The following is an 18856-nucleotide window of genomic DNA, read 5'->3' on the forward strand; positions in this document are numbered from 1 at the left end:
AAAAAAAAGCTTCATATTTTCTTAACTAAGCTTCGCAGATATTTTATTTTGCTCTAAACTAAATGATTTAGTCCTCGTTGCAATGATATTTTACTTATACAGATATGTTACGTCCATACTATTTTCCGGCTTAAATCTCTTCCGAACAATTTTCAAATTCAAAATTGCAAACATTGACAAATTTGACAGATAAGTGAAACAAAAGATACGAAAAACCATTTACATAAAAGAGACAGTTCTATTTTTAAACGTCCAATCGTATCGCTGTCTCTTTCTTCGCCTGAGCTATGACGAAAATTCGATTTTTTCCAGATTGTTCGACAAATAATTGAAAATGTAAATATTCGAGGTATTTATTGCAATCAAGACATGTGGTAAGAGATTCCATGTGTTTTGTTTACTTTCGAGTCATAATTGGTACATTTTCAATACACGCACGACGTCATTTTCAATTTATTTAGGTAAGACAAGACGCAGCACGTTCGTGACTGCGCTCGATGCAGACTAAATAAACAACAGACGGCCCAATTGGGCCGTATTTGAATCTTCACAACGCGCGCGCTAGTAACATATTATCTGCTTTGAGTTTTTCATCATTGCCTCGTTGTCTTAAATATATTTATAATTTACCTAAATAAGCAATTTTCTGAATATATTTTCTTTTTCAAAACTTTAAAATGCCTGCATTTTTCGAACCCACCTCTAAAATAAAAAAACGCTCTTATTATTTTTTTATCAGCTTTACCTAATGTACAAAACCTACTAGGTCTCCATGACGCTCGAGTGACTAAAAAAATAGCACCCTCCCCTCCTCTACTATACGCAATAGCTACATTTTGTAATGGCATAATATTTAAATTCCCCCTTTAATTTAACTTAAAAGTTTTAGATTTGTTGTCCGCATGCCATTTATCTGGACTTAAGAATCTGGTGATTAGAGTTTGCTTTCGATTTGTTTTAAATAAACTTTGACACTTTTTTAAATAGATCAATAAGGGAGATCGCAGACGGCACACTTTTTGCCGGCACACAAAAAGTGTGCCGTCTGCGATCTCCCAAATTATTGTCCTACTCCTAATATAGCTCATACATGGGAATAACACATAGGCCACAATTTTAATCGACTTTCAAAATGGGGGAGGTGTTATGTTCGTTTTCTTATGTTCAACGATTAATCCGCCGTTTGTTAACCGATTTTCAAAATTTTTCTTTTGGTGTATAGGCAATCATTCCAATTTGGTACCATATTCATAAAAGTAGTGACTTGATGAAGGGATCCATAAGAAATCGAGGGAACTCCTCAAAATTTATATGGAAACATGTGGTGACTTTGGTATCGTGAGCAGTATTAAGCATGTGCTACCAACAAGTAAGATTTTGCACCGAGATATACCTGGTATACCGTGGTTCGGAAGGTGCTGAGAGAATTCCTGATTCTTTATAGACACAAGTTTGGGAGTTTCGGCGTTGTTTTAAGAACGGAAAGCATATGCTACTATGCAAATTACATTCATCATCATCATCATCATCATCACTACCATAAACCATTATAGAACCATGTGTCGTCCCGTTTTGACCCTATTATTGGTACTCTTCAGTATTTTATTATTATATATCACTTAAAACGGGGGTAACACCGCGGAGCACAGCTAGTAATATATAAAACATTTCATGAATGCGTATAAAATCCCCGTTTAATGAAATGCAACAGTATAAATATAGTAATAGGCATAAAGCCGACAGTTATTCAGTGTCCTGTGAATAGGCACTTGAGATAAACCTGTACTGACGGCACTCTGTGAACACGATACTACGATACTTAGGAGATAAGGCTTAATCTAGGACTTTATTGCAATGACTAAGACCTAGATGAAAATACTAATTAGCTAGGTTACGGTTCCTGTTATGTACTAGATGTAGAACAGGTTACCTATAAAAATACTAGATATCTAAAAATATTATAACATGCTAGATTATGCTCGCAACTCATTTGGGCAAAAATTCGTTTATCAAGCGGGTATGTACCCTATACTTTGAGTCCTGCCCCTTTAGACAAAGTATCTTTCGTTAAAAACGATGACGAAACTCGCCACCAAAATGTATGCGGTTTGACATAAGTCATCGCTAAATGAAATGTCAAATGAAATGTCGCTTTCAAAGACTACTGCCAAATCCCATACATTTTGACAACGAACCTCGTCATCGTTTTTAACGAAAGGGACTTTGGCTGCAGCCCCTTGTTTGGTATGGACCGAATTTCAGCACAATTTGTTCAGTGGCTTGGGCGTGAAGATATAATAGACAGACTGACTTTGGCATTTATAATATTAGTATGGATATTTTTACTTTTGTGACAGGCTAGCTTACTTACGCGTAGATACATTCGTTTCATTTAAGAATCGGTCCCTTATACCTCGAATAAGCTGTTTCTGCCTGATACGATGTTTAAGTTTTAACTTACTCGTATCATACAAAAAAGTATCATCATAGTACTCCGGCACATATAACATTATCACAGTAGGTGCGGCGTCATTGTTATCGTGAGATAAATCGTTGAGATGGAACGGACGTGTGTAGCCGGACGTGACGACGTGACGCCGACGCGACGCGGCGACATGACGAGATGTGACGAGATGCACGCGATATTACATCTGACGATATATTGTCTAATATGATCTATGATCCATACTAATATTATAAATGAGAAAGTGTGTCTGTCTGTCTGTCTTCACGCTCAAACCGCCGCGCTGAACCGATTTTCCTGAAATTTGGTATGGATAAACTTTGAGTCCCGGGAAAGGACATAGGATTCTTTTTATCCCGGAAAAATGTACGGTTCCCACGCGATAAACGAATTTTGGTGCAACGGAGTAATTGCGGTAGTTAGTCACTCGTCATCTACTTTTACATAAATATAGTATAGTACGATACAAAACTTCATAATATTAAGGGCCTGTTTCACCACTTCCTGATATAGTGCCGGATAGGCTATCCACAACTTATTTGACAGATTCTCCATACTTTATCTGTCAATTAGTTAAGTTGTCGATAGTCTATCCGTCACAGGTCACTTATCAGGAAACTGTGGTGAAACAGGGCTTGTACTGTAACAAACGTGAAATGACGTTGTTAGAGCAGGACGCGGCATTCTCAGCCGATTGTTTGAGTCTCAAAACGGTTTCGTAGTAGGCCTACAGGCACTAAATATCGAAATTTGTATATTGTGTGAGTTGGTGGTTGTGACCTAGCCTAGGTTTGAGCAGATGCTGTCCACAATTTTATTCGTGCGTTAATTCACATACATTTAGTTGGAATTGATACTATCCTAATTCCTATGTGATATGTCCTGGTTGTTGTACTTCCTAGGGCGCAAACTTTCCCCATACCATGTTCCATTAAAATCAGTTTAACGTGTTAGCTGTGTCACATAAACTAACATAATATTATACACATAAAGTATCAATCATTTGTATTTATTTAGTTTCTGAATCAACCAATACGTAATAATTTCATTCTTTCAGGGGCGTTGGAAGTGGCGGCTCTGAAGGAGGACGTGACTTCGTAATAGAGAGGGAAAGAGAAAGAGAACGGGAAAACGAGATAGAAAGACCGAGGAGACAAGTAAGAAACTTTTTTTAATAGAAAAAAGTATAATATAAAAAACTGAGGTGTCAAGGGATGGAACAAAATTATTTCTTATGTACTAAAAATCTGTATACACTCAACAATAAGGAACTTCGTTCAAAAAAAAGAAGAAAAAAAGAGAGAGAGAGAAACACGCGCTACCGCACGGCTTACAAGTTACAATTATAGCAAAAAGCACAGACATAGATCAAGATAGATACCGCATGTCTAGGAATAATTTGTAATACTGTGCGCATGTCCCACGAAGTACACAATATAACACAGTGGTAATGCGGTATCTATCTTGATCGATGTCTGTGGCACAAGGTGTCGTTACAACTTTCTGGTTCTTAATTTTTCCGTCTAGCCCCCTTTCGCAACGCGCGATAAGGAACTTAGTTCCAATAAATATTGCCGACATAAGTAATAATATTATGAATAATATTCTTGACCTTCTGTAAATATGCTATGTAGTCTCGCAACATTGCTCTTTATTAGAACAATTTGATAAGCGATTACAAGTGAGGGGCACATTTGTCTATAAATTGGCCATGATCGGCGTCGATTGTTTCAGAATCACGGTGCCCATCATGGGTATCCAACATTAATGCGTCAACACATTATCAAACACGGATTACAGATTAGATGTAAAATATGACATTGATAATAATTGGCCTCTTATAGCATTTTATCTCCATATTATGATTCAGTTGCAATCAATTTATTAAAGATTGTGTTTTTTGTAATTATTTGCATACTGTGTGTTGTTTGTGCCAAGAATAGGTATGTAATTGTTGTCAAAAACTTTAATTTAAATAATATAAAGTTAATAATATGAATACAAATTCAAATAATGAGTAAACTGTAAAGCCCCTAGCCTAAAAACGTATAGGCCGATTCCGTTTCGTGAGATATCGCAGGCCAGCAATTCATGATTCCCGTTCGACACTTTCGGAAACTTGCCGTACGATCATTGGTCAATGCTGAGCGACGAGCGTTTATTGGATTTGATGAAGTTTCCGAATCCGAGACGAATTACGCATTGTGAATCAGGGCCGAATGCCGATCGACGTCCGGGAGCCTTTATATGGGCCCCACTGGGATATTTATGGTTTTATCAAACTATTTTATTGGGTAATGCTCAATAATCACGTTCTAGAAAAAGGATTTGGTCATCGATACTGTTATCGCTATCGCACGATAAGCGGACAGATAAAATTCTTTCACTATTGTACCATAAATGTTTCGACATAAACAATATACTGTGGTGGTACCCACAATCCGCCTAACATTCCTGCATCGCGCTATCGAAGTTTCGGAGAACGGCAAGATATATACAACGTCTGAAATGACGTCAGTGGGCTTCGGCCGCCTGACCGAGTATGCTATCTCTCTCGGTCGGAAGATCTTCCTTTTTGGCCGCCACTAACAACGTTAAATTGGTGACCACCGACAAGAACACGCATCCTTCTGGACATCAATCACTATCAACACTCCTCGCCCCTCCGCACTACGTCAGCAGACATCAAGCATAACCGGGTCGCCTCGACCATAAGCCGCGTTGGGCGTCCGCGCCGGTCGAACCCGTGTCTGGCTTGAACGGGGCAGCCATAGGCTACAACGACCGGTCAGCAAGCAGAGCACGGGGTCCCTCTCCTGGTCATTGCACGCGTAGCTTCGGCCCACACCTGACAATACAAGCGCATCGAAGAATACCACAGGTCTTCGGGGGGGAGTGATGTGGCGGTACCCACAATCCGCCTAACATTCCTGCATCGCGCTATCGAAGTTTCGGAGAACGGCAAGATATACATATACAACGTCTGAAATGACGTCAGTGGGCTTCGGCCTGACCGAGTATGCTATCTCTAATGCTCTCGGTCGGAATATCTTCCTTTTCGGCCGCCTCTAACAACGTTAAAATACTAAATGATTTTTTCAGCCAAAACACATTGTTGGACTTCAGACTTGGACTTGGGGTAGAATAGAATTAAAACACCATTATTACTTTGCAGAAACTTTGGTTATGACTTATGATTATTCATTAATAAACATAACAACTTCTAAAGTCGTTCCCACGTTCCTCTCACCAATATACATAAGTGTAAAACTAGGTTCACACGGCCGGATCCTGCACGATTTTTGTAATATATGTCTTAATATTTTACGCCAATTGTACTGCAACAGCCAACAACAACAAATCGTGCAGTACAACCGACGTGTGAATGGTTCATTGTATGCGCCACTATTTATTCGTTAAGACGTATACTGCAAAAAAACGTGCAGGAAACGTGCAGGATTGTGCCATGTTAACCTAACCTTAATGTGCCAACAGTGCCGTAAATAGGGCGGTGCCACCGGTGCCCAGGCACAGGGCGTAGACTCGGGGGGGCGCAAGAATGGCCACCAGACAGATCCTTATTTTTCGAATTGCTCCCGATAAGTTTCCGCGGCGCCCCAGAGATGTTTCCCAATGTAGTAAAAAAATATCTACAGCCGAACATATAACCTCCTCCTATTTGGAAGTCGGTTAAAAAACAAAGGTGCAATTATATAGAAGCTCGCACAGGGCACAAAAAATGCTATTTACGGCACTGTGTGCCAATACTTCTCTGCCAATAATTTTTCTCGATCCATCTGATGGGTTGCAAATTATATTGGTCCCATAGTTTTCCAGAATATTTCACAAGTTTTCTTAGTAGAAAATTGGGAACAAAAATCTAGATTACGTCTACTAAAATTGTAGTCGTATAAATAATCATTAAATTTTCGAATACCACATATTATAGCTCTGTATTCCTAGACTGTACCGGCAGTTTGGATTTAACCCATCAAGCCCCATTAAAGGATACCGGTGACCGCGACAACAACAGAATAACAAAAGATTTCCAAGAATCCCCGATCGAAGGATTAATAATAATAAGATAAAAGTGTTATGAGTTATGACACTCTGGTATGTAAATAGTAGATAATCCAGGCGGGAAGGATTACGCGCGTCAGAGATAGCTGATAGCTCAGTAGTGACTCAGTAGCGGCCGAGTGCCAGTGCTAGCATGGCGCCTCTCTACCAGACATTCACGCGCAAGCAATGGGAGGCCGTACTTTTTGTAAGTGCACCTACTACAGTTGCCAGTGGTAGTGAAATCTAGAAACTAATGTAAACTAGCTCAGCCCTACTAGACAAGTGGCGAGCGATTATCGTAAACGCCAACAAAGTGTATGCGATTTGACATAAGTCATCGCTTCGCTAGCAAATACTAATGTCAAATCATGCATTGCATTTTGTTGGTGTTTACGATAATCGCTTGACACTTGTCTCTAGGTCCAGGGCCTAAAAAGCTAGAAACTTGGCGAATCGTGCCAGTTTGTTACGCTGGTTCTTCTCGCCATGTTAGTTCCCAAACCGCTGGTTAGCATCATGTAGACTATTCAAAAGTGTTAGTTTCAGACCAATTTGAAAAGAAACGTTTTTCATTTTAATTTTTTATAAGTAGTTGACTTCCTGTATTTATAGCTGTGCTATCTAAGCGACGTAATCGAAAACTATTGATCGCGATAAAGTTATTGCTCAAACGCGGATAGTAATGTTATCGAGCAATAATATTGTCGCAGATCGAAGATATTATGTACGTCCATGTGTAATGTAATAATCTAGTTAAAGATTGTATGAAATCTTGTCAGGGTACAGTGTTTAAATCAATTAGGAAGAATTTTTTTTCATAATGCTAATGCTAATAAGTCTAAGATTGGCAAAAATTAAACTTCCGTTTATTTTCAGCAAATGTCTGCACAGCTGGGCAGAGGCGAACGAGGAGGCTCCGGGGGTGAGAGGGACGACGCATCGTCCACCGGCTCCGAGCGACTGTACGAGCAGGACATAGCCATATTGAACAGATGTTTCGACGACATCGAGAAGTTCATAGCTCGTCTGCAGCACGCTGCAGCGGCATCCAGGGAATTGGAACGCCGAAGACGCTCCAGAGGAGGCAAAAGGAGCGCTGGAGCCGGAGAGGGAATGCTAGCACTCCGCACCAGACCACCGCCAGAGAGAGATTTCGTCGACGTCCTACAAAAGTTCAAGCTGTCTTTCAACTTGCTGGCGCGTCTCAGGGCACATATACACGACCCAAATGCACCAGAACTGGTCCATTTCCTCTTCACGCCGTTAGCTCTGATCGTGGATGCGGCGGGGGATGCTGCGGACGGAAGATTGCCATCTCGTGTGGTGCAGCCTCTTCTGACCAGGGATGCTCTGAATCTTTTGGCAAATTGCGTCACCAGCAAAGAAACTGAGCTGTGGCATTCTTTGGGAGACGCATGGCTTATACCCAGGTAATTTTATTTATTTTATTCTTGGTTGGTTACGGCACATTAAAACATGGATATTTACTTGATGGATGGCACCAATATCATAATTTTTCAAGTGTATTGTCATGCATAAATCCTGACTCCATAATAGAGTGGTCATAGGAGACTTGCTACTATTAAAGCAATAGGGTTTTTGTTTATAACAGTTGCTATAATAATTCCTTATACTTACAGAGAACAGTGGAAAACAGTAATACCACCTTATCAACCCGTGTTCATGGACGGGTGGTCACCAGACTACCAGGTCGACGATCAACCTTTGAGGAGGTAAGACCACAATCATTCACATAATTATTATTTTGCTATACAATCACTTTTTTATTTTCACAAACCTCATTACTTCTTCAGTCTACCTCAATTAATGTGCCAATATCACTTTGTGTCATGGTTTATGCGTCCAGTTCCATTTTTTATGCGTTGTGTGTGTTGTTCATCATCTACCACGTCACAGCTATGTGTATATGACCTTCTACTGTCAGTGTGTTTGTGTTCTCATGGTCTTCATCTTCATCTGTGTGTGTGGTCAGATCATCTCCCAGACGCGCGGAGCCGGTAAAGGATGTCCGGGAGGAAGACCGGGAGAGGGGGGAAAGATCTGATGCCTACGGCTATGACAGAGAGGAGGCGGATCTATATGGTGATCAGTACGCTCCGTATCCAAGGTAACGTGTTTGTGCCGCTTTTCGTCGTTTACGTGTTGTTTTAGTCATTGTCATCTTCACTTTTTTCCACTTCTTTCTTTTGTTATAAATGAAAAATGGCTCTTGAAATAGATCCAGAAGTTTCAGAGCCTCGTCAGTTTTATACAAACTAAGAAATTTGTACACAGGATTCTTTATATTATGATTAAAAAATGTTCTTTGTCCCTTTCAGGAACACGCGACCACTGACGCGGGAGGACTCTGGTACAGCGGCGTCCTCTCCTGACCGTGAGCCACCGTACCGTAGCGACAGAGATGAAGGTACACTTCTCATTTCTACTAATCTTTGCACCTTCAACAAAAACGACACAGAAATACTTCTGCTACCAATTGTCTTGCAGACATTTCCTCTAATCTTTTTTTTTGTCATTCTTTAATTTCTGGACTTGACTTAGGACTGAGTTGTTAGTATTGATCAGAGTAAGGTTTCCGTAGTATGACAGATGACTAGATTTTTATGACTAACATTACCAATCCCCATACCCTCTAGATGCGTCCAAGATACTCTATAACAATGAAGACAGTGGTTCTCTTTTACTTGGAGACCACTGTCTTTGATCCACTTGGTTGGTTCAAGATGACCAAGTGAATGGATGATAAATAAGAAGTACGTAATTCCAGATGACCTTGGCGAGGCTTGGGCTCGCGGCGTGGCGGCGCGCGGCGGGCGCGTGGTGCGCGTCACCTACCCCCGCACCGCCAACAACGACAAGGAGCTCACTGTCGTCCGCGGGGAGTACCTCGAGGTATGTACCGATTCTATTACAAATTCTATGGTCGCGGAGCACGTAGAAATTCGTGAATTGGCTTATCGCTTCTTGTCTCCATCCAAGGAAAACACGAAAATTGTCATGTCGTAACGTTTAAGCCCGGGCGCGCACCGCAGGCCGCGGCGGCCATCGAAAGTATGGTGTGGCCGCTTGACATTATGGCCCACAAAAGAATTTTAAATGGCCCGCACAAGGGAGTTTTGAATATCCCGCCAAACTGAGAAATCCCGCCTAATTGGCGGCCGCGAAGAAACGAATTAACTGAGGAACATATTTCTGACTTGTTGCTACTGTCAACATCAGATTTATCACCCAACATAAATAAATTGCTAAAAGACAACTGCAAAAATCTCATTAATATCAAAAATTAAATTTATGCTTATATAACCCATTGAAGTTTGATTGGTATTATATTTAATGAAGTTTTAAATGTCGGAATCCACAGTTTGACCCCACTGTAAAAAAGGTTGAGCAGCCTTGCTTTAGAGTTTAGAGTACCAATACTGTGTCTCAACTCTCAGGTCCTGGACGACTCCCGTAAGTGGTGGAAGGCGCGCAACAAGCGCGGGGTGACGGCGCACGTGCCACACACCATCGTCGCCCCCGCCGCCTCCCCGCCGCCCTCGCCCCGCCAGGACCCCCATCTCTACCCCAACCCCATATACACACACTACCAGGTAATATAAAACGGCCACATTAAATATATTATTTTATAAAATAAAGGGACAAACGAGCAAACGGGTCACCTGATGGAAAGCAACTACCGTCGCCCATAGACACAATGCCCAACATCAGAAGAGCAGTAGGTGCATTGCCGGCCTTTTAAGAGGGAATACGCTCTCTTCTTGAAGGTTTGCAGGTCGCATTGGTCCGGAAATACTGGTGAACTACTGGTGACTGTATATATTTTATTGCCTTCCATGGGAGGCAATAAAATATGTTATAAGATTTATACGTGGGAGAGCCATGCTTCGGCACGAATGGGCCGGCTCGACCGGAGAAATACCACGTTCTCACAGAAAACCGGCGTGAAACAGCGCTTGCGCTGTGTTTCGCCGAGTGAGTGAGTTTACCGGAGGCCCAATCCCCTACCCTATTCCCTTCCCTACCCTCCCCTATTCGCTTCCCTTCCCATCCCTACCCTCCCCTATTTTATTCCCTCTTAAAAGGCCGGCAACGCACCTGTAGGTCTTCTGATGCTGCGAGTGTCCATGGGCTACGGAAGTTGCTTTCCATCAGGTGACCCGTTTGCTCGTTTGCCCCCTTATTTCATAAAAATAAAAAAAAATTGACACTGTCGTGGTAGTTTCTGTTCTTTGTCAGTAAAGAGAGTGCTATAAAATGCAACTACAACAACATGCTGCACTATAAAATTACTCCTGCGTAACTGGCCTGGCTTTAATGAAACCGGCCACCGTCACCGAAACCGGTGTGGGAGTTATTATTATTATTTATTTTTTGAATTGTTGATCATTAACATAAAGATGACCACCGGATAAATATGTTACCTTAAAAATTGCTAATAGGTTATTCCTTTTTCCAGGACGGAGGCCGAGGGTCCGGCGGCAGCAGCCCCACTGGAGCACCGGGTAGGGGCGCGGGCGCCGGTGCCGCGGGGGGCGCGGGCGCGGACTGGGTGCGCCGCGAGCGGCTTGGCAAGAAGGGCGAGTTCCGATACTTCTAGACCCTAGATCCCACACAGCGTCAATATCATCTGCTTATTCTGTTATCTTCAAGATGCTTTACATCCAACCAAATGAGTTGGTGATTCAAACCCTTTATAAAGCATTTTCTCATGTCTGTGAGTTCAAGTCTTATCACAACTTCAAGCAATTGCTTAGAAACGAGTTTCTTCTGTGATTCAAACCCTTTATCAAAGATATCTTTCCTTTGTAACGTTATTTTACCTTAAGCAATTTCTTTTCATTCAGCCAAACGAGTTGCTTACATGATTCAAAAATGTTTCTATACTTACTCCATTATCATAATATCATTTGCCTTAATGATTTCTTAGGTTTACGCGAGTATCACTCATTGTATTATAAGGTTCAAACACTTACGGATTTTGTCGCGGAGCAGACAGATTAATAAAAGTGCTCCGCGACAAAATCCGTAAGTGTTTGAACCTTGTAATACAATCATTTGCCTTTTTTAATTTGACTTGATTCTTTCATAATACATATTCTTCTTGACTTATTCGTACTAGATAGTCCAAAAATTCATTGTTATATTATGTTTCCTAATTTCATACTTTCAAAACGTGGGACCTCAAAATCATCAAAATAAGACGATTCTCTTATCTTAAGAGCTATAAATTTCTTGACGCTGACCCACCTTCTGCACCGAATCCTACCAAAGTGCTGCTCACAAGTTCATCTGGACATTATAGTCATAGCTAACGTATCCACATAATATATTATCCAAGTTTTTAATTGTTAAACTAATCAGATTTTCAGAAAGCTTCTCTTGATTGACTTTAATAGCATTCTGAAAATCTGATTTTAAATCCTTGAGTATCGGAACCCCTTCGTTTTTTGTTTTCTGTCATGTGCTAAATGTTGTCTGCTGGGCTACATGGCCTGACTGATATTGCAGCGAACGGCGTCGCAAGCGACAGCCAATGGGCGTGAGCTTTGCGCTGCAACTTCAGCCATGTTGAAAAATGACAGAAACTGGACAGAATCTAAATTCTATTTTTAAAAATTTTAAATGTATTTTTTATGATTTTTAAATTTTTATATTGATAAAGTAATTCTATTTTATATCAGTATTTATAATTCTCAATCAAATCTTTATTAAGATGTATATTTTGACTTTTTTAGACTGTTGTTTTTGTCCAGTATTTGTTTTCAAGCTTTTTGTTTGTGATTGTGTAACTCTTTGAAGTACAAGTGCTCAGTGTAGAGCGTTTCATTTCTTAATAATTTTACTTGTTTTAATATATAAAGAGTCTATTTTAGTAATAATGTAAGGATTGTCAAAGATATTGTATATTGCAGTAGAGGAGACTACGCGGCTTTGATGATTTGCACTTGTAATATAAATAATATGTAATAAAAGTAATATGTAAATATGTCAGTATAATCTAATATGAGGTACAATTTGATTTAGAACATTCTAGATGCACGACCGCGTACTCCGTCCACCACACTGTTTGTATTTATATTTTTATACATTAAAGAATGAAATTACCAAAATTCTCTTCTTTTTCTGTCCCTTTCTACTGTCACTTCTTTTATTCTTTAAATATATTTGTGTGTATGTTGCTTTGCTTGGAGCTATGTGTGTTGTGTGATTGTCTGTGAATGGGTTAATATTTTTGTGGTAACTGTAATAATTACTTAACATAGGTACCGATAATATTTTAGTTAGTTAACAAGAATCTATTATAAGCTAAATCGTCGATCTTTCTAGTAAGATATTACAAAAAGCACTCTCATCACCAAAGACGTTATGTTCCTTGGAGTTTTGACGTTAAATCAGTCAGCACTCAGCAATCCAATGACTCATACACAAACTTTAACCGAATAAATTATATTTATTCACTTAAGAGGGCGACTAACCCCAAAAATCAAACATCGTCCTTCTCTCTTCACACTCACGCCCGTCTTTCATATGCCAGGTGAAAAAGAACGACGCGGAATCATCTCCAAATTAGTTTTTTCTCAATAACTCGATAAATATACAACATTATAAAATCCGCTAGGTCGATCTCTCAATGATAGAATTTTATGCAATGTGTTAAAATATTAACTTAGTTCAATGCACGGTTATGACAATAAATGAAAAATTCGTGAAATTTAGATGCATCTTTGTGATTTTCGTGTTTTTGCTAAGATCGAATTCTCGGAAATAGAATGTACCTAGTATCTAATTTTAGAAAATGAAACAACTCGGGGCTTATATTCAAGTATAAAAATGAAGTATAAAATCGACACTTTAGGGTTAGTCGCCCCCTTAAGATAACAAATATTTACGAATGCCAAAAAAAGTATTTTGGATCGTGTTGCTAATACATCATGGTATACTAGATGTCAGATGACGTCCGCTACTATATGGCTACTATGATGTGCCAATATACGTTTATCCTATGTCCTTTCCTGGGACCAGTAACGGATTAACCCTTAATCAAATTAAGCAATTACCTAGGGCATCACGTCTGAGGGGGCACCAGAGGAAGCATAACAAAAAATCCCAGGCTGGGACTATAATATAGTACACGCCAAATTTTAGCAAAACTGGTTCATCGGTTTGGGCGTGAAGAGGTGACAGACAGACGGACACACTTTCGCATTTATAATATTAGTATGGATTCCGTATCTAAATCACTCAATTGGTAGTAAGTATAACTTTTATCTTAAATGTTGAAATTATAGAGTTTCTGCTCAAGCTACGCTCATTTGGCTTTACCATTAAGGTGAAGCCAAATGAGCGTAATTTGTGAGCCGTGAGTCGCAGAATTTCGGTTGGCAGAAATTCTGCTGCATTCACTTTCATAGAAAATTAATACTTCATTCACACGAGCGTAATTTTGTGAGTCACTCATGATTTATATGAGATATAATTTACCTACGCGACCGAAATTCTGCGACTAAACAAAATTACGCTCGTTTTTTGTCAAAATAAAAATATCTTACTCTCCTTTCGTAAACACGAAGAACAAGAGATAATAATGATGATTGATGAACAATAATTGCAAGTACTTGTATTAATGTCGGCTAGACAAAAATCATCCTTAGCCCGTGTATTCCAGAGGAGAAACCAGTGCCGCCCCCGCCGCCGCCGCCGCCCCCTCCCATGCCCGTCGCACCAGTACCAGCGCCCACCAAAACTGATACCATGAAGTGTAAGTTGTTATAGGTAATTTTAAATATTTTAAATAAAAAGATAGATCAAGAAAATAAAACAGTGCAGTGTGACCACCAGTGGTCGCTTTGCATTTATTTTCTTGATCTAACTCACTGACCTCCATTATACATTGTATAATGGAGGTCAGTGATCTACTTTATATGAAAGTGTGATTTGATACCTCATTTGTCATTAGTCAGACGAAGTATGCCTCTTAAACTCCAGTAACAAAATAAATTTTGCTGTCCCCCATTCAAAACGCTTTACTTCTATGTGGTATGCAAATTGAATTAGTTTTAACAGACACCAGCTAAACAGTTGCAAAATAATATTTTACGGAAATGTTAGAAACATCAAGGCAGCTCAATTTTGTTATAATATTTTAATATGTATTTTGTAATTCCAGCCACAAAGTCGGTGGCCAGCACTGGTACGCTGCACGAGGAGCTCAAGGCGGTCCTGCCACAGATACAACAACGGAAACTCGACATCAAGAAGACACCGGACATCTTCATACATCAGGTAATACATTAAAAGGGGATGTTACGCAAAAACCGAAGCAGAGGACGCTACTAGCACATACAGTGAACACACACACACACACGTCATAGAATATTGACAGACTAGATGTTCCGCGCGCCTTCGCCCGCGTAATTTAGGAATGTCACGGAAACTGTACATTTTGTGTCCTTTCACGTGGTCTATTCTTCATGTGTGCCAGGTAACATAAAAATTGCTCCAGTAGTTTCTTAAGATGATTAAGCAATCTATACTTATTAATATTATAATTGAGAAGAGTTTGTTCGTTTGTTTGTTTGAACGCGCTAATATCAGGAACTACTGGTCCGATTTGAAAAATTCTTTCAGTGTTAGATAGCCCATTTTTCGAGGAAGGCTATAGGCTCTATTTTATCACGCTAGTACTAATAGGAGCGAAGAAATAGAGGAAAGTGTGGAAAAAAACGGGGGGAAATTATTTGAAAGGGCTTATTTGAACGCGCTAATCTCAGGAACTTCTGGTCCAATTTGAAAAATTATTTCAGTGTTATTTTATTTATTTATTTATATATTTATTTAAATCGGGCATCATGGCCCATATTATATATACCTTATAGACTAACATACATAACATATAAACTAAAGCTAACACTAAGCGCTAAACACTAAACACGTATTGTCTGCGACGTGGGGCGCGACGTGTTCGGAAGTCGTCCTCGGAACCTCCTGTAGACGACTCCAATCGGCCAGAACTCCTCCTTCTCGAAGGTCGGTAGATGATGCGTCGGGACCCTCACCACAAAGGAGCTAAAATTGACTTTGTGGCGGGACTCCAAACGCTCGACCCTCAAGACGAAGTGGGTCTTGCTCCTGATGTAGTCCACGACCTGCTCGACCGTTGTGGACCAGTCTCATCTAGATAGCCCATTTATCGAGAAAGGCTAAAACTAATAGGAGCTCAATTGAGCATGGAATTCCCCATGCCCATTATTCAAACTTGTACAAGGTACTGCTTAGGTCTAGTCACGGAGATAATACAAAGTATTAGCTCCGTGGGTCTAGTACTCTATCTCACAACTAAAAAGTGAATGACTTCCGTAATCGTATTTCTCATGTTTAGTAATTCTTGTCCATTTCTAGAAATCCAACCCAGACGAGGTCGTTGAATGGTTGGAAGCGAAGGGTTTCAGCAGCACGGCGCAGAAACAGCTGCGCGTGCCTGGTCACCAGCTGTTCTCGCTGTCACGAACCCAGCTGGAGCGGCTGCTGGGACAGGAGGAGGGCAAGCGCCTGTACAGCCACGTGTTGGTCCAGCGAAACGTGTCCGGGGTAAGAGACTATACGATAAGCTGATTTGGCCTGTAAGAACTTATTCCTGGGGGGTGAGCCAAAATCTTTTCGTTTTCGCTTCGTTATAGAATCGCCGATGAAAATGTATGGAATCGACATAAGCGTTCGTTAATAATTTAATATGACGTTGACGTTCGACTCGTCTAATATGTCAATTCCATACATTTTGATCGGCGATTCTATAACAAAGCGAAAACGAAAATGTTTCGGCTAAATGGCCTGAAAATGTTTCGGCTAAATGGCCTGTAGTCGTTAGAAAGGGTAGTAGTATTAAAAAGGCAGTTCTGCTTTTTTAAAAACACTTCATAGGATATAAGGCCTATTATCAGGGACTTCTTTCTTTCACATCCTTTCAGCACAGTTTAGCAGATATGGTCGCTGTGCATTTGTGTACTAACCCACATTTTTTTTGTTGAGTTATGAATACAGTCTTGTTCTAAAATATGATCCAAAGAAAATGACTGCGTTCATAACTTAATAGTTACGTATTTTTTTGTGGGATGATTAGAAATGCTTAACAGCGTCCATATGGGAAGGAAGTCCCAGATTTAAATTACTTTTGCTGCTTTTATCTATGATTTCCACGTAGGTAAATAACTTTATCACGTTGCTGGCAAATTCTAGTTATGAGATTACAATGCAATGTATTAATGTAATCAATATAACAGACTTTATAAATACTTTTTGTTTTTAGGGTTCCGTACCCAAAGGGTGAAAACGGAACCCTATTCATGAGACTTCGTTGTATAATTGCCGCTATAACAACAAATACTAATTATTATTTTTAACAAAAAATTTAAACCGACTTCCAAGGTAAAAACAATTATAATATGAACTAAAAAGTATTAAATAACTCTTACTCTTTATTAGTGCCTTTTTCAGAATTCGTCTAAATCTCAACTATTTCTGTACATACTGTACAGTCTTCATTATTTGAAGTCGGTACCAGCTAATTTTATCGTGAGTTCAGTCAATGTCAGAATATCTGAAGCTTTTGGGACTGGTACCGACTTCAAAGTAATGAAGACTGTAGTATGTACAGAAATAGTTGAGATTTAGACGAATTCTGAAAAAGGCACTATTATAGAGTAAGAGTTATTTAATACTTTTTAGTTCATATTATAATTGTTTTTACCTTGGAAGTCGGTTTTAATTTTTTGTTAAAAATAATAATTTCACTCTTTTTAGTTATTTACAAGATAAGGCTTTATGCGTAAATAACCACTACGAATGTTAACTATTCACATTATGTTACTGTAAGCGAAATTGTGGTAAATGCCTGCAGTTATCTAAGCGATGCTGCAATTTCCAAACATTTATCTTTAAAGGTTCAGGAGTTCTGTTCAGTGCCTTTGGACCAAGAGACACCTTCGTATGAACTTTCTCTTATTCGTAACATATGTTTAAGTTACTAGAAACAACATTTTAACCACTATGAGTCTTTTGATAAATTTCAAGGATTTCTCTCGATTGCTAATAGATCCCATCATCAGCTCACCACTTTCGTAATTATTATACAAAATCAAGATTATACCCTATACAACAACACAAGAATTTTGAAAATCTGTCCACAAACAGCGAAATAATCATCAAAAACATCTGCTTCGATGCAAAATATCACGAAAAGCATCAATAATTGGGTCATAATGGGATGACCCATGGCATAATTATGATTTTGATGATGATGATCAAATAAATTTATGTGTTGGCTTATGCTTTCAGTTGTTTAAACAACGCCAAAATCCCCGAACCTGTATCTATAAGGATTCAAAAGTTCTGTTGGGTACCTTCGGATCCAGGGTATAACCTGGTGCGAAATCTTACTTTTTGGTAGCATTTGCTTCAGAAAAAATTGAAATCACTATATATTTCCATACAAATTTCAAGGAGTCCCCTCGATTCCCCCAGGATCCCATCATCAGATCACCACTTTTGTGAACATGGTACCAAACTCGAGTCAAACCCTATACAACACAAAAAGAATTTTGAAAATCGGATCACAAACGGCTGAGTTATCGTTGAACATACAAAAAAAAAAAGATACATACAGCCGAACGTATAACCTCCTCCTTTTTGGAAGTCGGTAAAAACAAAATAAAATTAATATTTAAAGGGGGCTCCCATACAACAAACATAATTTTTTGGCCTTTTTTGCTCGATATGGCAACAGGTAGGCACTTGATATTTTCACAAAGGCCTTCATTATATGTCTACTTCAATATTTACCTTCTTATCTTGCAATAACCCTATAATTCACTCCACTGGTGGGGATTGTTCGCGCAGTACAAGACCACGTCCGCCTCCGAGCTACAGAGCATCCTAAGGAAGGCCAGGGAGAAGGTGGAAGTGTCCTGACCAGCGCCAGAATCCTGACCAGAACACCAGTCAGAACAGTCAACGGGACAGACAGCGATGAAGAAGTGTCGTTCTGTTAGCCTGACAAATTCGTTCCTAATTTATACAATAAATATATACTTTTATTATAATTGTTTTTGTTTTATTATTAAGACCTTTTGTACCATCGAGGAAATTGATTCCTAGGCAATTGACAGACCTACGTCGTTTGGTCGGCTTATGTCATTTCAATGTTAGCTGTGATCGGTCTTTAAAAGTATATCTTTTGAAGACTAAATTGTATAAAAAGAGAGGTAGATGGCGAACCTAAGTAATTTGGTCGCGTTAACCCTTTTATCATTT

General features: G+C 39.5%; 1 protein-coding gene across 4 annotated transcripts in view; it reads left to right on the top strand.

The window, feature by feature from the left end:
- Positions 1 to 18640, top strand: part of LOC121736330 (epidermal growth factor receptor kinase substrate 8-like) — a 35941-nt gene extending 17301 nt beyond the window's left edge. For 2 of the 4 annotated variants that reach the window (XM_042127440.1, XM_042127441.1), the window contains exons 5-16: positions 3522 to 3621; positions 7403 to 7956; positions 8167 to 8259; positions 8520 to 8654; positions 8866 to 8954; positions 9315 to 9439; positions 9985 to 10140; positions 11007 to 11052; positions 14217 to 14309; positions 14718 to 14833; positions 15950 to 16138; positions 18443 to 18640. In XM_042127440.1, the coding sequence (XP_041983374.1) occupies positions 3522 to 3621; positions 7403 to 7956; positions 8167 to 8259; positions 8520 to 8654; positions 8866 to 8954; positions 9315 to 9439; positions 9985 to 10140; positions 11007 to 11052; positions 14217 to 14309; positions 14718 to 14833; positions 15950 to 16138; positions 18443 to 18514 (1768 nt within the window). In that variant the 3' untranslated portion in view covers positions 18515 to 18640. Of the gene's footprint in view, positions 1 to 3521; positions 3622 to 7402; positions 7957 to 8166; positions 8260 to 8519; positions 8655 to 8865; positions 8955 to 9314; positions 9440 to 9984; positions 10141 to 11006; positions 11491 to 14216; positions 14310 to 14717; positions 14834 to 15949; positions 16139 to 18442 lie in introns of those variants that run through there. The other 2 variants (XM_042127442.1, XM_042127443.1) reach the window with 2 other exon arrangements.
- The last annotated feature ends 216 nt before the right edge of the window (positions 18641 to 18856 follow it).

This window comes from Aricia agestis, chromosome 19 (assembly GCF_905147365.1).
Source record: "Aricia agestis chromosome 19, ilAriAges1.1, whole genome shotgun sequence".
NCBI lineage: Eukaryota > Metazoa > Arthropoda > Insecta > Lepidoptera > Lycaenidae > Aricia > Aricia agestis.